Raw genomic sequence first — 26,567 nt, forward strand, 5'->3', positions numbered from 1 at the left:
CTACTCAGCAGATGTGATGAAATTTACTCTTGAGAACTGAAAGGACTGGCCGAAATATCCTCTGAAGCATTAACAATTATCTGTGAGAGCTTGTGGAGAAAAGGGAAGGGCATGGTGATTTAGGGGAGATCAAAGAGAATTCTGACTTCCTTTAAAGGTGAAATTATAGACACATCAGCCTAACTTCAAAGAAAATGGGGTGAAACATCTGGCATAGATTTGTGAAGGGCCAAACACATCAAATCAATCTATTTTTCTGACTAAGAGGAGGCTGGTGATCTATCTGAATTTCAGCATGTTCTTATAAACTACAGTAATATCAACCAAGCTGTATGCCTTTTTAGAGACCGAAAAGGAATAAAGAGACAGTAAGAACCAAAGCTGAAGTAATGAAGAACACTTAAGCAAGCTAGGTGTCTCCAGGCCTCCTTTGGATATCTTGTAGCGAGGGTTTGGAATGGAAGATGGATCTTGGTGAACTCTGGAAACTAACAAAATGCAATTTATTCTGGGTAATTAAAAAGCATTACCCTGAAAACTGTCAGAGAAATACATAACAGGGAAAATCTAGTAAGCCAGCAGAGCTGAATTACAACATCTGGGGTTTGCAATAGATCAAAAAATAAGTACAGAATTAAGATATTATTAGAGAAAACCCTAAATCCCCTCCTCCTGGAAAGCATTAAGGAAACTTTAACAGCATTAAGCTGTCTAGAGAGCTTCCACTTCATTCAACACTGCAGAAATGCTGTGTAGAGAGCTAGATTCATCTCTGGAGAAGGAAAAACAGATTAGAGAGTGTTCAGAGTGGAAGAAGAATGATGGAGAGGTTTATAAAATATGTGATAAGGAAAGTGAGAAGAGAATTCATTTGTTTACTTCAATCAGAAACACTATGACAGATATATGACAATAGTTCTCCTGCAGATACAGTAATTTTGAAGAGAATATAGATAATTTTCTCTCTGTGTTCACTGAGAAAAAGCTGAAGAAGACATGCAGAAGGAAGAGTTGGACTGGCTATCAGAAAAATCTCTTAGCTGATGCTTGCTTCTTTTTGTTACTCTTTAAAAGTAAGAGTTAAATCCATAGAGGGCAAAAGGCCAGTAATATCAGTGAAGCACAGCTGATTTTCAGCACCTAGTTCTAGTCTCCTACTGGCCATTTCACATCTTGCTTACCTGTTATACAGAAGAATGTCTGGTACCCAAATCTGGTCAGCAGGAAATCGCAGGTTCTGCACTCCTGGGTATTCATACTGATCCCAAGACAAGTAAACATCAACCCAGGACTGTTGGCAAACACATACATCAGATTATATGAGCTTGTAAAAGTCTCGTAAGTTCTCTGGAATATTATGGGAACAGAACAGATTTTGCCAATAGCAACAGCAGCAGTATGATAATAGTTTAATGCTTGGCTTTAATTATTAAGAAAGGCTGGCATATATAGAGGAAATAACAGTGTGACTACTGAAGACAGTGTCTAGCTCTTCATCTCGTGGCCTGAAGCCAGGCATCCCAAACCTTTCCTGGTGGACTAGCAGAAACACTGGCAGTAGGCATCTCCATGAGGTATGCTGGTTCTGAGGTGAAGTGGTTTTTGAGGTGGTCAGTGGTAGGTGGACCATGGTCTGAGGGTCCCCGTTGGGTGGAAATAATATAATCTGTTACAGAGGTAGGGTGACTCTTTTACTAACCACCTTGCTTTGAGAGGTAGGCAAGTAAACTTTATATGCCAAGGAGTTGTTTCTGATCCCATCTCCTCCACCTCAACACAGTTAATTCAAGATAGGTGTAGGAACAGCTTTTGGGATGAACCTTATGACTTACAATGAAGCTCAATGGGAGGGCTGCAAGGGAAACCCTTATCAGTGCCAAAACTGAAGAACATCTCTGCAAGGGACAGGACACCCACAGGCTCTGACTTAACAATCCTGTAGTCATATAGGTTTGTCTGGGTTAGTTTTTGCAATTCAAAAATACTCATTTCTGCTGCAAATCCCAGCAGGTAGCTGGGGAAGAAACAGCCTTTTCAGTTGAACATACTAATATAAGCTAGTGTTTGGCTGCAAAAGTCAAAGCAGAATTAGTTTCATCATTCAAGTCTCCCACTGGTTCTTCCTTCAAGAACTGCTTCTTTCCTGAGCACAAGCCCTTGAGGGGATCTGTTTATGCAGCGTAAGAAAACTCTGTATCCCTCACCAGAGGCAGCCAGGCAGACCTGATGGGAAACTCCCTCCCACAAAGCCCTTACTGAAGGTCAATTTTGCTTATCCTGCATGAGTAGTGCAGGTGAATTCTCAGCTGGAGCAGTTGCAGAAGAGGGAGGAGGAATGTTTATGGAAGAGGTTTGTAAAGCACGAAGGAAAGCAATATCCCAGAGAGGTGCCTGGGCGCTGCCAGCAGCAGTGCAGCATCGGGCTCTCTGTGGTCCCTGGACACCCCATCACCCACTATGAGTAGTCTCCACGTGGTCCAGTGACCACTTCTGTGTTCAGGGGCAGGTGTCCTGGCTCCCAATTTCATGCAGAGGTGGGATTTTCCCAGAAGTGGCAAGTGCAGGTTGCCTGGGTCTTACTAGGTGCCTGGCTCATTCGGAAGTTCCCATAACTGGTTATGGAGAGGGCCTTGAAGATTCTCTTCTTAGCTATGATGGGACTCTAACTCCCTCTTTGTTACTAGATCCCAACATCCACTGGCAAAACAATGCAGTTGGTTTCCTCCAAAAGTCAACATGTCTGTCCAAAGGATTAGTGTAATCTCCTGAATTTAATTTTCAATGCTAAAAGGAGTACTAGGAAATTTTAAAGGACTCAAAATGACTGCTTGCATTACATTACACACAAGCTATAAGATAGCAGTCTTGCTTTTAAGCTAAGAAATCATATCCAGTAGTTTTCAATTAGACAGTTTCTCTACTTTATTGACAGAGGTTACTCACCATCTGTAGCCAAGCATTGGTGATCAACACCTGATTCTTCTCATCCTTTGAACAAAAGGAGGAAGGAAAGAAAAGACAGGAGAAAAAGGGATGAAACAGTTTGATTAGAGGAGGAAGAGTTTCTGTGTCTTTTAGAGAATCCAGACTCTTGGGGTACATAAACCAAACTCCATGGAGTAGATTGTGAGCTCACTGAAACACCACTATTTGGCCCAGACAATGGTGACTTTTTTACTGTCCTTTAAATCCACAGATCTCCTGTGTTTATCCTAACTGATTAACAATAGAAAGGAAAGTATTAGATGATTTCTCTTGTTTTTCTGGGGACGGACCCCTTACCAAGTTTTACCTTCTAGCTACTTGCTCAAAACAAGATGCTTTCTAGTACCACACTGTGTGTCATAGTTGGGAGACTTTACGTTGTATTTGCGGCCACTGCAAAGCAATGCTGAAATAATGCTGGAAGTGCTGTTCCTTTTGAGTGTCAGTGCTACATAGTTAGCTCTGGTTAAAGGAAAGGAAGGACAGCCTTGGACAGAAGCTATCACTTGACAAAAAAGGACACGAATGCTGCCTGAGAGGGAGCTCACACGGCACCTGCACAGAGCAGGAGTCTGCACGTTCAGACTCACATGCAGAGGCCACGGGGAAGAATCTCTCACAACAGAAACAAGATGCTCTCACCACCCAGCTGGTGCCCAAGTTCTTTGGGGAGTCACAAGGTGCCCAGTTTTCTGCAGTTACCCTGCAGGTGCAGGACCCTGCACAGTGGGGAGGGAGAAGCAGGGCTGTGGAGTCACTGTGGTGCAGATACACAGGTACACAAAGACGACCATAGCCATGGCCTGCACTTCCCAGGAGCTGAGGCTGCGGTACTCAGGGGGACTGGCTCACTGTATGCCCAGCTGTCCCTGTGTGTGTCCATGCCCTAGGAAGCTTACATGGTTGTCTGCAGTGTTTGGGGTGGGAGACATTGCAATTGCAAGCTGCTTGGCAGGAATTTAAACCATGCAGAGAGTTCCGTGGACAGGCATGTCCTTGACATCCTTGTCATGTCCTTTTTGCAGTACTTACTCTCTAACAAGGTAGAAAAACCTAAACTGCCTTATTCACTTTGGAAAAATGCCAGTTTGCTCACCTCAAGCTACATTCCTTCTGCCTTTTCTCCCCTCCAACCCTCCTGAGCTACCCTCACAGTACATATGCAAAGAAACTACCCCAGAAATGTCAGGGAAGAGCTGCTCAAAACCAAACTGCAACATCTTACACTGAGCTGCAACCCTAGGAGTGTGTGGTCTTCTGTGAGTCCTCTGGAGTTACTTCTTCTGTGTCCCATGCAGGAACTGCAGACTCCTAGGCTAATACATGAAGGAGAACTGCCCAGAAAAGTCTCCTCTTTACTGATTCCCCAGCACACCAGACACTGGACCAGTGGTACTGCTGAACTCTTAGCATGAACCTTGTCTGTAACATGATCTCTTCTCCTTTCATTTGGGCTGTTGGGAGTTCCAGAAACACCACAACCTAGAAAGGGAGACATCATTGATCGGGAGGATTCCTGATTGTTTCAGCACTGTGGCCAGAGTGAGGCTCTCAGCCAGGCTCCTGTCTCCAGGAAAGGTGAATTTCAGACATGAAACAGGTCTTTGCCATAGTGATTCACATAAAACTGTCTACCACCCTACCTCGAGTCCCCTTGGGACCTGACTACACTGCTTCTGCTGCTATGAGATGCCACACAAAAATCAGATGTGATTTTATAGTGTTACACTGTTCATATATTTCCCTTTCTCCTCTCTGCTGCTTTAGCAAATGTATGCCTCTCTCTATGCAAACTACAACCCACCTCCAGAGGCCTGGTCCATCTGCACCCCCTTTTGTTCCCTTGGTTGCTGTGGTTGAAGCAAGTAAGAAAATCTACAGAAAAATAACAGAAGGACTGGGCTTGTTGAGACAAGCTTTTTAGATGCTGAAGGATTCAAACACCATCTTGAAAAATAAAATCCTAAAGTAAAGAATAACCCCAGAGCTGATAATTGATAGAGTCATCAGAGATATCTGTGTCCACTGACCAGGAAATGAAAGCAACCCAGCAACACAGAGGTTGTGCCTCAGGGATCCTGAGAGGCCAGCTGCCAGCCCATCTCACTGATGCATTCCTGGCCACCAATGACTCCTGAGGTGTCCTGTAGGGCTGGTGAGCATGACGGTCCTCTGAACTGCACATCAAATCCTAACAACATTTTGTGTCATTAGCCAAATAATGCTTTATACTTGTAAGCTGCACAGGTCCTCCTAACAAAGACTTTCTGTGCACTCTCAAAGGAGCTTGAGCACCATGATTAAAAACATGGTCAGCAACAGTCAGCCAGTGCCTCTGCTGTGCAAAATTAAGGATTTTCCCCATCTACACTGAAACCTACAGGGAAGGGGACATTCCTTATTTTTGTCATCTACCTTTGTAAACCACAGGGGAATGAATTAAAGCCCAATGTACATGTGAGGCTGTGGGTTTCCAGCATGTGGAGGTGCCTTCCATCAGGAGCCTTTCATATGTGGCTCTGAGTTACAAGGAAACTCATTTTTGTCTGACACAGTAAGTTTATACTTGACAGCTTGCAAAGGAAGACATCTTGGGCTGACTTCTGTATTTCACAAAACAGTTTGTTGTCCTTACCTGTTTATTTGTGTGTCAGATACTAATGACCTGGCTAATCAGCTTTGACTCCAAATAATTCTTCAGCCAGGTATTTCACATAGCATTAAATTTATTGTCTTGGGTCTGCTTTGCCTCCTTTTCACAGGGCTACTGTACTTAGATTTGTTTTGAAGTCAAAGGAAAACTTATCTTTTTGAGTTCTCAAAAGCTTATCTAGAAAGTAACAATGGTCTTCCTTGTCTTGTGTTTAGATAGCAGCAAAACCACAAAGTCTAACTTGGGCTTCAGGCTGCTTATGTCTCTCTTAGCTTGGGTGAAATAAAATATCACTTCAGGATGTTTTCCTGGCCGTTCAGAGACTATACCCATCCTTGCCTTCAGGCTTCTGAGCTCTTAAATGGCATTTGACATTTTCGCAAAACACAGAAAATGCTTCCATATGCAGTGCTGGTCAACAGATGCAGCCTGATGGATCCTTCTTATTGCACAACAGAACAAAATATTTTTCAAACAAGGATCTGAGTTTGCCGAAGTGCCTGGTTTGCAGAAGCAGCAAATATGACTGTGTTGGTTTTACATGGCCATCACAGAGATGGCTTCTGTGAGAAGCTGCTGGAAGCTTCCACCATGTCCAGCAGAGCCAGTCCCTGATTGCTCTGAAGATGGACATGCTGCTGGCCAAGGCTGGGCCAATTAGAGAGGTTGGTAACGCCTCTGTGATTACATATTTAAGAAGAAAATCAAAACAGAGTACACACAGTTTTTCTTCTAGTCAGAGAAGAGAAGGAGGTGAGAACACGTGAGGGAAAACATAGCTACACCAGGGTCAGTGGAGAAGGAGGGGGTGGAGGTGCTCCAGGGCCCGGAGCTGAGATGCCTCTGCAGGCCGTGGTGATGGCCATAGTGAAGCAGCTGTGCCCCTGCAGCCCATGGGTCCATGGAGGATGCAGAGATCCACCCGCAGCCCCTGGGGGAGGTGCCCGTGCCGGAGCGGGGGGGTGCCTGGAGGGGGCTGTGATCCAGTGGGAGACCCAGTGGAGAGAGAGGGTTGGAGGACTGCATCCCGTGGAAGAGAGACCCACGGCGCAGCAGTTTTGGGAGGACTGTTTGCCCGTGGGGGGGAATTCACATCCCAGCAGGTGTGGCAGGACTGCTGCTTCTGAGAGTGGACCCACACAGGAGAAGTTCACGGAGAACTGTCTCCCGTGGGAGGGACCCCACGGTCTCACAGGGAAACAACTCCTTTCCCCTGAGAAGTGGAAGAAAACCTCGGGTGATGAACTGACCAAATCCCCATGCTCTGTCTCCCTGCACTGTTGGTGGGAAGGAGGGAGGGGCTGGGGGGAAAAAGATGTTTTAAGGGCTTATTTTACTTCTCGTTATCCTTCTCTGACTCTGTTAGTAGTAAATTCACTTTGCAACTTTTAGTTGAGCCTGTTTTGCCCTTGAAGCGTTTTCTCACTCTCCTTAACTCATGAACTCTTCATTAATTTATTTTTCTCTCCTCTGCCCAGCTATGGCAGGGGAGGGTGAATGAGCGTGGGTGCCTGGCGCTGAGCCAGTATCAAAAGTCAGGACACTGACTTTACACTGGGCAGGCATTTGTCCAGGTGTAGCTCTCTTGCTAAGTCCTTTCTAGAGAAGGACACTGAGGAACCAAGGAAAAAGGGCCTGCTGGGGCTGTCGAGGACATAAGGGCCATGGGAATCTTGAGTCTGAATCCACCCCCTATTAGACCAAGAGGCATTTCAGAGCCGACGTGTTTATGGAGCTTTCCCTCTTTGGGGTGGTTTACTGAGCCATGTAACTTTCCATTCTGTAAGGAAATACTTTGGCCTTTGCAGTGGGCTGACTGCCTCACCTTTCCAGAGCTGCAGAAGAATTGCAGCTCCTGCCATCTTTATCAGGACCTGTGTACTGTAGGCCCCTCTAAAATATCTTGGCACAGAAAGTGATGTATTTTTCTGTTACATAGACACTCACAAACAAATAACCTGGAACATGCGTGTGCTTTACTCTGTCTCAGGAGATCACTGATCACTTAGCTTGCCTAAGTAAAAGCTAATTATTGAGCTTGGGAAGTGCTGAAGGCATTTCCCTCGCTCTGTGTCATTGGTTTATGCAGAGGTGTTTAAAGGTTAGTTGAGAGGATGACTTTCCTCCCAGGAGAAGACTTGAATAACCTATCACACTGCTTTTTCTGTTGAAGATTCCTGCCTTGGCACTGTCGCATTGGCAATGACCTTCCCCCTGCATTGGGCTGGCTCTCAGCTCCCAACTTTCTGTGCAGCAAAGCACTGAAAGCAGCCCTGCAAAGATTCTGGTGAGGCTGAAAATGATCAGCTCCCAGAGGTGTTTTTCCATCACTCCCTTGACTGTCCTCCTGGTTTGCAAATAATTTTGCTCCTGTATTTAAAAATGCTGGAAAAGCTGTCATCACTAGTGAGTACAACACTTGTTCTTTCCTGTATTTATCTGAATCATTTTCTCCCCTTTCTATCTCCAGCCTGACTCCAGTTAATCCTCTGCCCTGGATATCTGCTTATTCCTACAGCCACCTTTGACCCATAGAAAGTGACAGTTTGTTCTGGTGCACATGCTGTGACATGTGAATGTTGTAGTTTAAGTTTCTTCTCCCTGCCATAATTTCAAAGCTTACAGTGTATGTACATCTGCCTGCATTGTGCACCACTGCCTGTCAATAGACTCTCCCTTGCCAGATCAACATCTAAGTTGACCTTAGCCACATAATTACCCAGGCCATATCACGTGGACAAAAAACCCCAAAGTCCTTCCTGGTTCAGTAGTGACATCATATGATTACATGTCATCTTCGTAGCAAGGTTATTTATTACCAGGTGACCAGCAAGAGTCACTAATTTTCACCCTCTCGCAGAGCCACAGAAGTGGAGTTGAATCAGCCACTGAATTATTTCAAGACAATGATCAGAAAAGTCCCAAATTGAATACGTAACTCTCAGAAGTCATGTGTGACTACTTTGGTACTACTTTGGTTAATTTTTATTTTTTCCCCATTGTTTTTGTACCTGAACATCTGAGGACGAGAAGGGAAACAGTCAAGTGACACAAAGACATTGACATGGAGACTTGGAAAGTTTGTTAGCAGAGACACTGATCTTTGAGTGGGGTTGTATTCAAAATATCCAGTGGAACTGACCAAGCTTTCAAATGCTTGTTGTGAGGAATGAGACAACTCGTAGTAAGAATTAAAATAATTTATTAAAAACAGAAAAATTGAAGAATTACAAAAATTAGCAAAACATAAAAATTTGGGATCCTAGTGGCTCAGGAGGTATGCCCCAGGAGGGCAGGGATTAGAGATCTTCAGGCTTAGACAGCACTAGACCTCTGGCAGAAGAACTTGCAGTGCTGGACTGACTTTCAGCTAATCCAAAAGTCAAGAAAAAATTATTAAAGGGTCCTTAATAGGAGTAAGGCTTTAACACCCAGAACTAGCACCCACTACCTCTAATATGCAGTGGTCTGCACGGCTCTGAAACTTGCTTCGTTATTTTATAGTGCCTTTGCTCTGCCCCAGTCCGCCCACAGCCCGCCCATAGCACACCCCTTTGGTCCCAAGTGATTGGTGCTTCCCTTTTGACAGATCATCTCTGTCTACCAATAGCTCGTCGTTGTCAGGGGGGGTAGTATCAGCTGAAGCAAGGGTGGTAACATGCCCTCATTAAGATTCAGGTTGCCATGGAGCTTGCCTGCAGAATAATGGCTATGGGGCTAAAAATAGCTGTTGGCTGTTAGAAACTGGGGTTTTGGAGTTGGTCCTGGGTCTAAGGTGCAAAGTAGAAACCCTTAAAAAAAAATTAAAATACATCTAATACATCTTAAAACATTTGTAAAAGTAGACAATGAACATGGGAGAAACAACTCTTACAGTGTACAAGTGGTTTAAAGTTTGAAAAGGGATTTTTAACTGGGAAACTTTTAACTGGGGGATTTTAACTGGGACTGGTACAAATAAACTGCTTTGAACAAGTGAAAACACTAATAACAGAACTTGATTTCTGTACCTGGGCTGATGGGTTAACTTTAACATTTAATTTAAAAAATTATTTAACTCAAAATTAACTAATTAAAGCACTTAACATGCGAAGACCAAGCTAATTAGGGATTTCATGTATGACACTTGTATTCTCAGTTTATGACTGCACAGGCACTCCTTTCCATTGCTGAACCACCAATCTGCACACAATCTTCAGCTGATTATCTAAAACTCAGCTCAAATGCATCGAATGGTTGAAGGCTCACAGAACCAGTAATTTTGAGGAGTGCCCAGGTTGCCTTGGCAACATTCAGGTAAGTATCGCTGGACAGCCTTTGTATTTCAGGGGTCTCGTTAATAAGCTGGAATAAACCTTGCCATGGTAACATCAACTCCATAGGAATACCTAAAGTTTAAGTACTTCATCTCAATTCCTTTAACAAAGCACCCTCAGGAGGAAGATGGAAATCAGACAGGAAGGCCCAGAGTCAAGGTGAAAGACTGTGGAGAAAAACAAAAATACAAAGGAATAACATAAGAACAAACACCTGCTGAGTATTTTGTTGCCCATCAGCAACACCTTTCTCAGGGTTTTCTCCTATGAATGGTTGGACGTAATGTCTCATAAGTGTTTTTCATCTAGGGTTGAATCACACTTCCATCTGATGCCACTGGTTTCTGGAGGTCATGCCTTTCTTGGGCCCCCCCTATGTTGCAGAGGTATGTATTCTTTCACTGTGAGCAAGCAGTGCAGTCTGCCTTTGGTCTTTCCGCTGTGTAGCAGCTACTACAAAGGCAGTGTCCCCTGTCTGTAACCACCTGAATTCTTCTCTCTCCAGAAGAGCAGTCTGGGGGAGTACCCTTACATCTGTATCTGCTGCTTTCAGCAGTGTCTACTTGCTTGCTTTTGAGACAGGAACTTTACATATTGGAGGTTTTGGCCACTGTCAGATCACATTCCTCCCCTTGCAAGCCCCTGAGACAGGAGCAATCACTTCTGGTCAGAGTGGAGAGTTCAAGAGAACCTTGTACTGGGAGGAGAACAACACTGAAACAGGGACTGTTCCAGAGAAGCCTGCAAACACAGGGGTGCCAATCATATTCCTTAGGCTGTATAATGCATGGGTATCAAAGTCCTCAAGAGGTATTCCTTGTGAAAGCCTTGGCTCCCTGTATGTCAGAGACCAACCAGATATGGACGTTAAATGCAAAGGCCTGCATACAAAAGTCACTGCAGCAAGTACTGAACCCATGCATTCCTTAAAGGTGAGATCGGAAAGAAGAAATAAGGGAAGAAATGCCAGTTTCTGTTGCCAGTCAGGGCTTCAGAGTAGGCAGCCCTCCCACTCACTGGCAGAACTGGTGACTGGGAGTCTCCTATTTGATTCATGTCTTACTTGCCTTTTCCCCCATTATTTTCCAATTTTCCAATTTTCATTGTAGTGAAAAAAGGCAGTCTTGTTCTTGCCCCACCCATGCGACAAGACTTTCAACTACTGCCTGGTGCTGTGGGTACTTGACTTAGGAAACTAATTTTATTTTTCTATGTTGTATGTTTGCACTAGTCCCTGAAGATCAGGACTCCTGTGAACTGTGACACAATGTAGACACCAACACTGGTCTTGAGACTGTTTAAGTTCCTCCACAAAGACCTGCAAATTGCAGGACTCCCTGTCCCCACAGTTCTCTGGGATCCTGGGATCCTGGGCATCAGCTTTGTCCCACTGTTTCAAAGATACTTCTCATGAAAATGCCAGATGCTGCGTCAGAGGGCCTCACATGGCCTTCCAGCACAGTGCTGCTCTCTGACTGCTTGAATAAACTGACATACATGCTTAGTTCCTGGGGGAAAGGGTGTTATGTCACCATACAAAAGCAGTCAGTCCTCCATTAAAATCCAAAATGATCCACACATAGCATGTAGATAGTTTTTATATTCTCCAGGGTGGATACCTCCTCCTGAAATAGGCCTCCATGTATTTTGCACACAGTTGGCAGGTGCTTCAACAAACAGGACTAGACACAAATCGTTATTCCAGGATATTAATTATTAACTGACCTTTCCAGCATTTGAAATCACAAGGAAAACAGTAGAAGGATGGCTGAGAAAACCAGCCCTGAATACTTATCAGAGACTCACACTCAGTCTATCTGCAAAGTTGCCTTTGCTTTTTCTTTCTGTATTTGCATGCTGCTGTGACAGCAAAAAGTAAGGGAATGGAGGCCTGTTTCAAAACTCAAGTGATCTCTTAAAGTCTGTGATCAGGGATAGAAAATGGGAGGAAGGTTTTTACTGAGAAGCTGAACTCACTGTCTCTCAGGACTCAGAGAAACTAAGAAATATGAGGTTCAAGGCCACCCCAACAGTTTTGGCTTAACTGCTTTATTGCAAATCCTTGATGCCTCAGATTAGTTACCCAAAATTAAGGAACATACATGAGCTCAAGATCTAAATTCCCACATGTACAAATAACAGAGTACAGTCTTTTCACCAGACAGACAGAAAATTGTTTAATTATCGTGAAATGCCCAAGCTAGATGACCACAACTAAAAATCTCAGAAGGAAATCAGTCTTTCTTTTGCTGGAGCCATTGCCACTAAGTACCTCTTGGGGAACCATGCTGAAAGAAAACAAACCATGGAATTGCTGCTCACTAAGTGAACTGCTCCCACTCTGCACTGAGTGGGGCAGAAGTCAAATAAAATAAAAAGATGCCAATAAAGTTTAGGTAACAAAAGCTCCATCATAATGTTTCATGCAAGTGTGTGCCAAGAAGTATTAGTCAGGAAGCCATGCTACCCATGGTGCTTAACTTCATTGTCCTAGCAAATTCACATGTTGCATGTTTAATTGGTTTAGTGAGACTGGCATTTTGACAATGTCTCGCACATAGGAGACAGCCAAAATAATAATTCATGTCTCAATTAGCCCTGAATTTCCCAATTTTCAAGATCTTCCTATGCTAATGGAGAGGAATTTTATTTTTTCTTCACAGAGTTGAAAATTGGTCACACTAAGTGAGTTCTGTGACCAGGAGAGAGATTTTGGGATTTAACTCTAATGAATCTGTTGGTCTAGAATCCTTTCTGCAATTTTTCTGTCTGGAATTTTAATGACTACTATTCATGATCACTAATTACTGATTTTCAGCTTTTATAATGGTGTCCAGTCTGTTTTTCTTCTCAGTTGCACCATTTTGCATCAGCCTCACTGCTCTTGCAAGATGAGAGTGAAAAAAAACTTTCCGGAAATATACATGGTTTGGTAGAGGAGGTCTTTCAAGGAGAAACAGAGTTAAGCATCGCTCACAAAAGCTATGCAGGAAGCCCACAAATAAATGCAAAGGCATTATTAGGAAAGGGAAAAAAAAAGATACTTTAATCTAGAAGGCCTGAAAGAGTCAGTTGAATGGTCAAGCTCACATTATTAAAGATATCTATCTGTAAAAGATTTGTACGGGATGTACTACAGGGATTATGGTTTAATCCATTAAATACTGATACTATATTGGGAATAACAAATGAATAGGTGCTTATGTGCACAGCATATTTTTATTTGTTTCTTTGAATTACTTGTCTGTTGTTCTGGGTTTACTACATAACATCCAGCATTGATTTTTGTATGTTTGATGGTGCTGGAATGAAAGGTGGGAGCGGATGACCTAGAAGCTATAAGGTCAGTTTAAGAAGGAAGAGGTGAATTAGAGCTAGAAAATAAACCTTGAACTTTCTGGCCTTTCAATACATCTGCAGAAGCAGCCCTAGAAAGCTTATGAAACAAAATAATTTAAAACCAAGGATATCAACTGCTAAAGGCATTCAGATCTGACAAAGATTTTATGAAAAAGCCAACAGTAGGAGGACAGGATGCACCCCAGGGCCAGGCATAGCCTTGCGTCCTGCCTTCTCAACTTTAACTTCTGGCACAGTATACTGACAGGCAGCCTCTAGCTTTGGCAACTCTCACTCAGATAGAGAGCTCCCCAGCAAAGAGGTCTGAGCTCCTGAGGACTGAGTTCAACAGTCCTATTATTTGATCAGTAGATCACCTGAGAAATGAGCAGACAGGTGAAGGCAGCTTCAGTGTCAACAGATGCCTGCATTTAGAAGTTGTTCTCTTACCAAGCACTCCTAAAAAAACCTCACAAACCAACCCAAAATAACAAAAAACCCCAACTCCTCTCAGGGCTGTAGTCTCTGATTTAGGGGAAACCAATGGAAGCTTAAGTTTGAATCCAACATTTTGGTAAGTTCTGGGTACGGAAGGCAAAAATATCTGTGCTGCTAAGCTAGTATGCTGCTTATAGCAACTGCACCTGAGCGCTCGGTGAAAGTATGTGAGGATCTTTTCCCTTGTTTTCTGTGAACAGCAAGGCACAGATCCAGTTTTCAGGAAAAAAACCCAAAGTGAGTCTTTGTTTTTGTTGTCCTACTAAACTATTACATTACCTTGTCTTGCTGCTTTCCAAAAATGTGGAGCAACAATGTAGCAACACCATCTGCAGTTTTAAAGTGAGATTGTTTGCAAGCATGTGATTAGGTTTGGGATAATCCTGCAGTCCCTAGGATGTACAATCATTTTGCACACTGTGCAATTGAATCAAAACAGTCTGTAATAAATTTTTCCAGATACAGCATTTGTTTTGGGTTTGCAGCCCAAAATACAGGAAAATGATGTATTTTTTGGCTTCCGGAAGTGAAAAATGATTCATGGATTGTTAGGCATGGTTTCCCACTTGTCACTTCAGTCCCATTTTTGTCATTATGACCTCTGACATTGGCAGCTGGAAGGCTGAACATGAATGAGAAAAGTACTACAGGACTCCACCATATGCAGGGACCTCAACAGCTGTATTTTTTGTTAATAACTTAACAATGGAACCACGTATACACCCCTTCAGATAAGGTCTCCTGCAAATGCCAACAGGAGCAATGAAAACCATCACTCATGATGACAAATAGTTTCCACCTAGCAGGTTCCTTTTACATGGTGCCAATGGAGAATGCTTGCATTTCCTGTGCTGCAGAAAATGTCATGCCCCATTTCTTAATTACACTAGCCTCACCAACTGACTGCACTCTTAGTCAAAATGAGAATTTTTGTTCCAGGTACTCTCGGATGTCTACCCTTGCTTGGGTTGGCAGGGCTTGGCAGTGCCTGACAGTGCTCTGTGGGAGAGATCACCAGCCAGTGCCCTTCTGATGCACAGGGAGTGCCGGGGGGTCAGGCTCCAAGCAAAAGTGACCCTCAAAAATGGCATACACATGAGACAGCTCAGCATGAAGTTGTCCTTACACACAGAGGACAAGGCAAACTGAACTGAACCCTGCTGTTAAACAGGGGCTGTAACTGTCTCTTTCTGCTCATTTGTTTCCTGAATGTAATGGGCCTGTCATGGCTGTAGTTATGAATTAATATAATTTTGGGGAAAAGTCCGAACCCTAAAGTCCTTCATTTGCATATGTCTACCACAGCTGTGACAAGCAGAGAACATGTTCTTCTCAGCTTTGAGTATGATGGCTGGCTTTGAATGCTAAAAACCATACATACCCTGTGTAGGCAAATACATGCACGTAGAAGCAGAAAACCTAATCCAAAGCAGTCATGCTTTGACATTTTCTTTGAATGGTTGTAGGAAGAGGAGGTGAAATTTTAAGTAGTTACTTGTAGTACTGCTTGGAAAACCACAGTGATCTCAGAGCAGTCTTTTCTCTCTATGTAGCAGAGTGCAACTAGATTGGCACCAATGCTGTTCTCAGCAGGCTGTCAGCAGAAGATGAATTTAAGATTAATTACATTTTAATACAGTATGTGTATAAAATAGATGTATGGAGGTACATCATGGAACCTGTCCCAGATAGAAGTGCTTTAGATGTGATACCAGGTTTTGGCATGGGTAAGGCACAAGTTTTTTTGAGGATCAGTGGCAAACCCCTTCTCATTCCCATGCAACAAGGAGATTTGTTTTCATCTTCTTCACATTGTTTTCTCCTGTGAGGAAACCAGAACACGGTCCACTGTCTCATGCCCATTGCAGTGACTGCTTGTGAAGCATCTCATTGAGTCCAGCAATGCTGTAATATGCCTTGGCACATGACACTTCACTGAGCATGGAGTGCTTGTTTCCTCCCCAGGGAGCATGGTGTAAGAGGTGCCCTCATGCTGGGCACCCTGCCTAGCACCCTGCTCTTTTACAGTAACAGACCACGCTGGACACACAAGTCCTCAGAAAGAGCAACTTTTCACTTTGTTAATGCATACACTATTGCCAAGACTGTGATACTATCTATTGTCTTCCCCAAGTGAAAGCTGTGCACCAGCTGCTCTGTCTTCTGCCAGGCAGGGCAGCTGAGGAGGCAGAGTCAACTCACCCCCAGACTCCCATCTGAGTGACCAGAGATGGCCACTTGGTTTGCCTCACAATGTCTCAGCTGATAAAGGCTATCTCCTTTTAGCTTGACTGCTTTTCTTTACATCACTGTGGCTGTAACGAGCCTCCTTTGAAACCGACATTTACTTCAGCAGCTGGGGCAGACAAATGCTGCTGTCTGTCCAGCAAGCAATGGAGGATGAGGGGCTCACAAGTACAGTGCTTGTTGCTGGCATATTTCTGCACTGATTCCTGATTTAAAGACCCAGGGGATCAGTGTTTTGTGCATTGTCAGGCTGGTTGGTTTACTTGTTGATGCTACAATGACCTTTTTACTATAGGGACTTGCCTGCCAAGTGATTTTCTGTCCTCCATTGAGGAGACAGGCACCTTTTCACAACATATCAGGTGACTCTGGATGTTTTTTAAAACACCTTGAGTGCAGTTTGCAAGACCACAAGCCTAGGACAGGTCATTAATTCTGATTAAAACTGATTAACATCTAGCATCTGTATTGGGTGCAGAGATGTAGGGAAGAAAACCTTCATTTCTGATAGGTATGAACATTTAGCATACCTACTTCCTATTGTGGACAAACAAAAAGGAACAGTGGAACTAAACTTCTTGTAAGGGACATTGACATAATGTAGATAAAGTGCTTTTAAAAAAATGCCGATTTCCTTACAGGTTGGGTTTCATATATGAATGTGAAACACAGGTGAAAAATTGTTTTATGTAACTCCAGGCTTTGAAAATGTACAGTCACAGCCCTATGGCTGAAGAGTCCCCTTTAGTACCTGCAACCTTCAAATTAGGTTGAAAGAAAATACCACAGAAAAAGAAGGGCTGAAGGAAGATCTTTGGAGCTGAGACACCTCTGCTAAACCTAGAACTGCTTGCTGAAATTTACTTGAAATTAGCTGCAGGAAATCTTTGCTCTTTCATTCATGTAGAGGACTGGTTCACAGTACTGATTTCTTCTCTCTTCCAGTTCGATGCAGTTGGTAACATTTCAAACCAGAAAGATGCTTACCCTATCTGGGTGGCTGCTGCCTGCCTCCAGGAATACCACAGCTGACTGGACCTGCCATTTGCATGTTGGGATGCTGGGGGGCTACACCTTCAGGGTCCTGCCTACCTCTCCAGGGAGAGCACCTGGTGTACCACACATTTTCAGAAAGACTGTGAGAGCTTTAAAAAGTTTAAATATTTGAGGCTTCTGTTAATTTACTTTGCAACTGCACAAATTTTTCCACATCTCTCTCTCTATTCCTCATTCCCTCCATAACAGTGACAGGGTATCAGAAACCAGCCCCAAACACTGTTTATGGAAAAGGCAGGATGAAGATAAGAGCACTAGTTTACAAGAACCTGTTTGCTCTGCTGACAGGGTGAAGATGGTCAAAATTGTTCTCCTGGCTCATTTTTCTCATATAGATGAAAGAAATCCTGTCTATATATATATCACAGTTTATCATACAGAATCCTCTTCATGATGAAAAAAAGGATTTGGATTATTATGTTAAAATTTTCCATGGGTCAAATCTCCAATTCTGTAAAAGCATGTTGTAGTCAAGACAATTAGAGGGCTGTGCCTCCAGGTTTTGCTTTTACGTATTTCTAAGCTCATTTCAGGGCAGACTCATTCCGCTGCAGTGCATGGTAAAAATATGATGGGAGAAGAGGCTAATGCCATTATAATATCTAATGAAAAAGTGTAAGTGCAGTGATAGTAGCTTTGAATGCTGCACATGGTCTTGAGTTATTGCATCCCACACAGCTCTGAGAAGAAAGTATCATTAATAATTTGTGGTAACACATAGCTTCTAATTGATTGAATTCCTTTTTCTGTTTAAAACAAATGGACAAAATATACATAATTAATCTCCTTGCAGCTCAAATTGTGTCAGAAATGGCTGTGCTTTTAGGAGGATATTCACTCCTCTAAAGTGTCAAAGCACGTACTCCAGCATTTAGGGAGAATGTTGAGCAAAAGACAGACAGCCTTCATTTCTGACAGCCTGATAAAGAGCAAAAGTATGTCTCCAAATGAGAGATCAGATTTGTTATGCTGAATGGGTGCCACAGAGAAGAGAAGAGCAAGTAACTTACCACGTCAATTATCTGCAGCAAGGAAAGCTGGAGCTCGACTATGAGTGGTTGGGAGTCATTCACTACAGGTCGTTCCAGACGATTGTAGTTCCTCAGCAGCTCTCTGTACAAGCGTCTCTGGCTTTCACCCTGCTGAGAGACTAGAGCAAAAGAAAGGTGTCTGTCATTCGAGCTGGTCACACTATGACCATTGCTTGTCTGTTTTGTTGAAAAACCCCTCTTATTAGGTTTGTAATTAGAAAGCAGTTCCCAAAAATATCACCCAAATTCTGCACATTAATGTGACAGACACAGCTTTTCTGCATTATTAAAAAAAACCCACAACCAACTAACACTCTTATTCATTACTAACATTCAGAAACTACTGAACAGAATTTGGGGCTCTGACTGAATGTTCCCATTTCTTGGAGTTCCTCTTGCTGATGGTCAGTAGAGTTGTGGCTGCAAAACCACCAGCTTCCTGGAAAGCAGTCACAGTTCTTTCATTGGCTTGTTCTTATTTCCTAGAGACTGGCTACTGTGAGCCAGCACTGGTATTACATAGACAAACTGTGTTTTTACTGAGTATTGGTAACAGGTATCCTTATGTCTTACAGCTGATGTATCAAGCTTTTTTCTATGCTCAAGAAATACTAACAACCCTTCTTCATATCCTCTTCAGTTTTGTGTAGCAGTCTTTCCAGGCTTTGGGTTACTTCCCTTGACTTTTTTCATTCTGATGGCAGCACACTTTGTTAACACCTACTGAGGTGGTGGTATGAAGGCTAGAGTATCTGACAGCTGTTAAAGTGATATTGACTTTCTGGTAATACATGCTTAACTCAGTTTCCACTGGGAACAGACTCCACATGAAGCCGTCATGCAAACAACTGAGCATGTTAAAGATTAGCAGAATTTCAGTCTATGCCTAATTTCCAAGATGCCCTAGTTCCCAGCTTTGGGGTGGGTGTAGAGAGCATCCATCTAACCTGCATGACCAAGTTTCCTTGCCATGACAACTGTAAATGGTGAAGGTTTGGGTAACTTCCCTCAGCAAAGCAAGCAGTTTGCTGGGATACACTGCTCAGAACCCTTGTTCCCCCAAAACTGTGTAGATCTTGGTGCTGTGGCTAGTGGCAGACTTCTACTTAAGTTCTACTTAAGAGCTGCACCTAAGGGAGTAAGGGTCATGGACTGCAGGTTCCCTGAGGTCAAACCTGTCAGCATGAGTGTGTATTCTCTGAACTGTGTAAATTCAATCCCTGGCAGAGAATCTGCACTCTAAATCATTATTACTTTGGACTGCAGCATTTTTCATCCACTGCAGCTCCCAGTCTCTGTGTGTGATGGTTTTTTACCACTTGATTAGAGCTCTGCACATTGAGACCAAAACTTCTCTCACAGAAGTTGTGATGAATATTTTCTTGACAGTGCAAACAAAATATAACAACCCGTTCGGCCTTCCCAGTCTCTTACTGTGCTTAGCAAACCCTTCAAGCCTGAGAAAAGTTGCCCTACAACAAAGCAGACAAGCCTTTTAAAACTAATAATAAATTAAGTTTATAAACCCTTCACAGGTCTGTTTAACTTGTGTTCTCTTCATTTTTGCTGATACTCAAGGGAGCTTTGTGACTTTCTAGCATGGCAGTGCCTGGTAAACAAGAAATAAGAGTATTTTGATTCACTTGGTAAATTACACCAACACATCAATTTCATGGGGCCTCTCTCTGCTTGTGTAATACTCTACATGATCATAGGCACCCAGAGGAGCAGCTGCTGTAAGCATTCCTTCAATACCCCTTGCTGACACCTCAGTATTGGATGCTATGTTTTCACCAATGGCAAAAAGCTCTGACCACAGGATCTCTCTTTCACCATCTTAAGTAAGCTTCCCTGCTTATTTAAGCAGTGATTTGTCCTCTGTTATGGCCTTTCCAGTGCCTCAGCAGGCCCAGACTGCATTATAAAAGTCTTGTGTGGAAAGGAAACCCATGAAAATCACCACACTTTTTACTGTGGAAAGAGGCTCTGTGTTTGGAGCGTATTTGCTGTCCTTTCACTCACCTACCCACCCATGTTCCTGTGCTTTAGGGAAGAAATGACTTCCTGAACTATTGCTCTCATCTTGAGGACTTATGTAATACTTGTCTTTAACCTTTCTTTTAAACTGGCTGCCTCAGCTTTTACAAGGGAAAAGTGTCCTCCACTGGTCTCTGGACCCAACTGGGCAGCTGGACTGCCCTGGTACCTCCATTGTCATGGTGCATTGAAGCAGGCCCCCAAGGGAGGTCTGACCTGCAGAAATCTGAGCGTAACTCTTTGGAAAGCTGTCTTTGCACTGTGTGCTTCATCCATGCTGAAGCCAAGCCCCTTTCCCTGTTAAATTTTGTGAGGTGAAGTAGCCCAGAACTGCACCTAGTTTTCCATCCTTTCTTCCACTCTCCCCTCTATAATGTGATCCTAATACTTTGAAATCTCTTGTATTCAAAATTGTTAACATAGTTGCAGCTGATCTATTCTTAGTCTGCCGAGCTGGCATTGGTGACCACATATTTGTGTGCTGCATGGTTTTGCTTACAAAATGACATGGATTCAGAAGCGATGGAGCCTTGGGGTGTCCTGGCAAATAGCCATAGCAGCTGTTGGTACCACAAAGAGCTGGCTAGCCTAATCACACTGCCATTGCTCTGCTACAGCTGCTTTGGAGAAGGGAACTGAGGTGGATGTCTAGTCTGACTTGTATGTTCACAGACTTCTTTAAATTGTAATTTTCAAATACTTAATGTTTCATACTCCAGAAAGATTTCTGCTTTTTTCCCCTACAATGTTTGTGCTAATGCACTGTGACACTACAACTCTGTGTGCTAAATGGAGTGCTTGCTGGTGATGGGGAAGCCTGAATCTCTCAGGAGTACGTGGTAGAATAGGCTTTATTACTGACTACTCCTCAGTCACAGAAGTTTAACCAAAAGCAGTGGGACTACCTCATCTTTTCAACTAGGTTAGATGATGCATGTCAATATTTAAAACTGCCAAGTCAGTCTCCCAAAACCAGTGCCAGACTTACTTTCCTATGTATGTTACTGGTAAGTAAAAGTAACTGGCAAAGGGCATGATATTTTGTAGGTAAAGGATCTGAGAGTTTTTATGACCCACTGCCTCTGACAGTGTCTACCTTATTTCTGAAATATCTTTGAAGCAGTAGGAAAACATACAAACTCATTAAAATTTGAGGGAAGAGCAGTGTATGGTGTGTACCTCAAGTTTAGCAAGACTTTTGACATCATCTCTGAGAAATTCTCACAGACATTTGTCTATGCCTTACAGGCAAGATAAGTGAACAGTGAAGTGGACAGAAAAGTGGCTGAACTGTCAGGCTCAGAGGGTTGTAGCCAGCAGCAAAAAGTTCAGCGGAAGGCCAGCCAGTGGTAGAGTACTTCAGAGATGGATACTGGGGACAATGCTATTTAACATGGTTATGAATGATGTGACAGAGAGCACCCTTAGCAAGTTTTCAGATGGTACAAAACTGGGAGGAATGGATGATACAGCACATGGTTTTCTGCCACTCAGATGGACCTTAAAAAACTGGAAAAATGCCTGACAGGAACCTCATGAAGTTCACTGAAATAAAGTCTGAAGTTGTTCTGCACCGGAGGAGTAACCCCAGGTACCAGGCTGGGGGCTTGCTGGCTGGTGAGCAGGTTAGCAGGAAAGCCCCAAGGAACCTTACAGGTACCAAGTTGACTATACGCCAGCAATGCACCCTTGTAGCAAAGGTCACCAGCATCCTGAGCTGCAACAGGAAGAACCACACAAGTAGGTCAAGAGAGGTGATCCTTCCTCTCTGCTCAGCACTGGTGACACACACCTGGAGTGATGGATCCAGTGCCGGGGCTTATCAGTGGAAAGGAGACATGGAATTACTAGACCAAGCACTGGATTGTTCCTCAGGATTTATTCTTGGATAATCTGAAAATGTTCCCTAAACTGCTCCTGGAGTTTGCAGACAATTGGGAGGCACAACGCAACCAATCCCCTGATGGTTTTATGAAGAGCTCTGTGGAAAGCAGTTACTTTAGTACTCATGGACTACATTAAACTTTTAAACACCTCTCTGAATTCCCTCCGTCCTTCTGCATGTGCAAAGACGTCTGCAAGAGTCCCATTGATTGAATGACATGACCTATAAAGTGCTACCAATCTTTTGAGAATACATGCTACAGCTGCATTTCATCTTTCTTTCCAGGATGTAATTGCTGAGAATTGCACAGCAAGGGAACCTGCAGCTAGGTCTGGCCAGATTATCCATATGGCATCCCCAGGAAGGACAGATGCCCTCTCCTTTCTAGGAGCTGTGCTGCCATGTCTGGTCTTGGCTGGTTGATTTTCCTGCTCCGCTTTGCACGCCAAGGTCCCCATGCTATAAGGCAAGAGTCCAGTCCTTCCAGTTCCCCGTGTCTGTTCACAAAGTGGTCAGCTTCTTAACTGAGAATCCTGGTGTGAGACACATTCTGGCTTGCTGTGCACAGTAAAGAATAATGAAACATTAACAAGATGATAGGTAGCAGACCATGAATTTCCACTAGTTTTTCAGCAATGGTACCTGCATTATCAACCATTCCACTTCTGTTTCATGGTGCTCCCTGGTTTTGTTTTCATGATCTCTCAACTTTTTGAAGGGGGCAGCTGCTAGCTGTTTTCTAGCCATTGCTCATTTCTTTATACAGAGACCTGAGCCTGGATACACAAGTTAGAATTTTATTCATACAAGATTATTGGTACCTGAAGTGGTTTCCAGACAAAATACCATATTCTTTCCATATCACTTTATACTAACATATATGCACTCTAACTTCCCTCTGAATTAGAAAATGTCTCAGTTTTATTCTTGTTTTTGAAGACAGTTCCTAGAATCATCTTCATATATAATCTTTTTAAAGTATATGATAAGATACAATCAACAGCGTACTTCTGGTCCATCACATTGTTGCTTTTATATATTTTTCCAATATATTGGAAAGTATTTTTATGAAGTATTTTTCAATACTTCATAAAAGGTCTCAAACTGCAGATACTGTGGTTGTGACATTTATTTACTCCCCTTGTACCTTCTGCAGGTATTTCACCATATCTATATCACTTTTTTCTCCCTGTACTGTTACTTTGACATGTACCTTTTGTTTAGGTTTATTTGTTTGTTTTACTGTTTCATAAAAGAAAATGAGTGAAGTTCTGGCATTTAAAAAAACCCAAACACAATAGTGCCATTATACTGTGAGGTATTGTTAAGTTTAGTTGTGTAATGATTGTATTTAACTTTGTTATAACTGGAATATTTACAGAGGAAAAATCCATTAAAAACTACTGTTATCAGAGCTAAATCCTAGAACTTTAAACTGTTTGCCTAAAACGTTCAGACTCCTCTGCCGCTGCTCCTCTTCTATTATTTATTTTCTTTTTAGTTTATCACTGTACTTCTGTAGGGATTTTTAGCTATTGCTTTCAAAATCCAAATAGAATGATCACAGGAAGACATACACACACACAGACACAATATCCAATAATGAATTATGAGGGAAGTAACATGAGATGTGTAAGGAAAAAAGCAAGTTGTTTCACAGACAATTTTATTCACATAAAGAACTGCAATGGCAAGAGCACTTAGAAAATGAGGCATATTCTAATGATTTGGAAGCTACAAAAAACAACTTATTTTGAATATTTTGCAGATTTTTAAGAATGTAAAGCATGTCACTGCCATATGTCACTTAATCCCCAGAGACACAGATGTGTCCCATCTACTTTTGTTCTTATGTGCAGCATTGTTACTTTTATCTGTGGCTGCAAATGCATTATTCCTTTCAATGCCCTTTGATTTAAAATGCATGCCATCATGCCTTCAGGGAAGAGGATTCACATAAGAAACAATGGAATCACATCAGCTATCTCCACCCTGTGTGTGTCTGTGTGTGTGTGTGTGTATTTATGTGTTGTGTATTTTAATATTTCCCTCATTTAAAACCTCTTTTTAATCTACTTCCCTTCTGGGTAATCTTTGACTCTAATCTTTGTCTCTCGCTATGCAGATTGTTTCTGCATCTTAAACACAAAATTCATCAGATACCCAGAGGAATGTGAGAAATGACATGATTTCCTAGGCAAGGAGGACCTAATATTCCTGAAACTGGTCATTTCTGTTCTTTCATAGCAGATAAAGAGTTCCCAGCAGTGATGGGTATTAAAAAGGTATCCTAGGAAAGGTCTCTTTTTAAAGACTCTAGGTACATGACAACATGTTAGAACTATGTAATGAAAGGATGGGCTTATATTTCTGGTCTTACTGGCTTGGTGCAGGTGTTTTAAAGGCTGAGTTATGAGTTTAAGGTAGAGAGACACACTTTAACGTATTAACAGTGGGATACTTCTCAAACATGTCATAGTTATCTAAACTGCCTCATTACTCCAGGTCAGAAACATAACTAACTCTTGCCAGTAAAGGCAAAAATGTACTTTCAGTGTAATGCTAGTTTACATTAGCTCTATGCAGTGCAAGTGTTATTACTACAATAGTAGATGCAGAGGGAGCACAGGAAGAGGAATTCGAGCGGTGATGAAGAGAGGGACTCCCCTTGCTGCACATTACAGAGCACTGTGGCTGTCTAGAGGTGACTCTTGCCAGCCATCCTGGGATTTGTGGAGAGGAGTAGTAAGGCAAAGGAAGTAGTAGGAAGGCAAAGGAAAGAAACAAAACTATAACATAAAAGCAAGATACCAGTGATATGGTCATCAGCATACTGGAATGGGCTTTGCACTCCCTGCTGCCACTGGCTTGCAGAACATCTTGTCACATGCCTTCATCTCTACATGTTTCAAACCAGTTAACCCAGGAAAAGCCCTTCTTGGGGAAAGCACTATGAAATTCACACTCCAAGTGCCATCAATGAGGCAGCCATGGCATTACGCACAGCATTCACAGATGGCTCTGGAAAGGGTCAAGTCAGTCTGCACCTCCCCATCAAAAGCCCACTCTACACCATGCCAGGCACATGTGGAGAGCGCAGATCTGGGAAAGTCGTAAGTGAACCAACATGTGTAATAATAATTTCTGTGGAAACAGATAGGCAAGTCTGATTAGGCTGAGAAAACGATAGGCAGGAGGAGTTTTTTTTCCTAAACCCAGTGCAGAAAATAGCAGTGATAGAGCCTGCAGTGATGTTGTGGTTTAACCTCACACTGCAACTGAGTACCACGCTGTCATTTGCTCACAATCTCCCCTCCCACAATGGGATGGAGAGAAGAATTACAAAAAAATTACAATAATAACATTAATGAAACATAATAACAATAATAATAACGAGGATGATGATGATGATGAAGAAAAGGGAGACAACAAAAAGAGAGACAGAAATAAAACCCAAAGAAGAGAAATGATGCACAATACAATTGCTTGCCACCCACTGACCTGTGCCCAGCCCACCCCTGAGCAGCAATAGGCTTCTTCTGGTTAGTTTCTCCAGTTTATGTACTGAGATATACTAACTTCCCAGGAAGAGAAAAATAAATAATTTTGTCCCAAGATGCAAAGAGAGCAAAGATTCCAAGAGCTATTCCTTAGTCACAAGCTTGTTCTCTTTTTTTGTGGTTCAAAGGTGAGGGAGGGATATTGCCTCTAAACCATTGCCTCAGTGTGTTGCTGATGAAGCAGTGGTAATAGGGTTTAATTTATCTGGGCAATGCAGAGGACAGGCTGGAGTGGAAATGATACAGACAATAATACTGTGAAAATGAACTGCCCAATGTGCTCAGAGATGTTGCAGTGCTTCTTTCCCTTTTTTCCCTTTTTTCTTCTGCAGCGCTCATCAGCTGGTTATGATCCCAGAGACGGCTGGTTTCCCAAACTGAACTTCTGCCTTGCCAGCCTGCCACCTGTACTTGAATAGCAAAGCTAAGCAGCAAAGGAATTGAGGATGCAATAGGCAAGGCTAGAGATGGCTTCTCCTGCCTTTTTCCTGCATCACTCAAGCCACAGCTGTTGCCCATGAACAAAGTGAGGGCTCCACTGGCTGCAAGGCACAGTCAAGGCACAAATGTCCAAAGTGAACATGGATCTGGGAATGCAAAGAAAGTTCCAAGTCTGTCTTTACAATATCAGAACTCAAATGCTGGATAATGAGAAACATAGTGTAAGAGCCCTCTGAAAGGGATGGGGGTTAGTCTGATGAAAATTTTGACTGCACCTTGAATAGTTGCTAATTTGTTCAGTGCTTAGTACGTGAACTGGGAAATATGGAGATCCATTTTCCTAAATCTGAAACAGTTTCTCACTTGGAAAGGAAAACTTTCATAACATACCTATAGATGAGGTGGGAAAGAAGTCTGAGGCTTCAATGGTCGATGTCTTCAAAGAGAAAGGGATGAAGGGGTGTGAAAATTCTCACCAAGGAGTCTGAACTTATTTCACATTGAAGAGAAAAGCTGCTT

General features: G+C 42.8%; 1 protein-coding gene across 1 annotated transcript in view; it reads right to left on the bottom strand.

Moving 5' to 3' along the window:
* LOC309585353 (neuronal acetylcholine receptor subunit alpha-7-like) overlaps positions 1–26,567 on the bottom strand; it is a gene marked incomplete at both ends in the record, with an annotated part of 57,020 nt that overhangs the window by 22,421 nt on the left and 8,032 nt on the right. The window contains 3 exons of the mRNA XM_082302020.1: positions 1,182–1,291; positions 2,944–2,988; positions 18,105–18,244. Coding sequence (XP_082158146.1) covers positions 1,182–1,291; positions 2,944–2,988; positions 18,105–18,244 — 295 coding nt within the window. The remainder of the gene's footprint in view (positions 1–1,181; positions 1,292–2,943; positions 2,989–18,104; positions 18,245–26,567) is intronic.

The sequence above is a fragment of the Coloeus monedula genome (assembly GCF_965178545.1).
Source record: "Coloeus monedula genome assembly, chromosome: Z".
Lineage (NCBI taxonomy): Eukaryota > Metazoa > Chordata > Aves > Passeriformes > Corvidae > Coloeus > Coloeus monedula.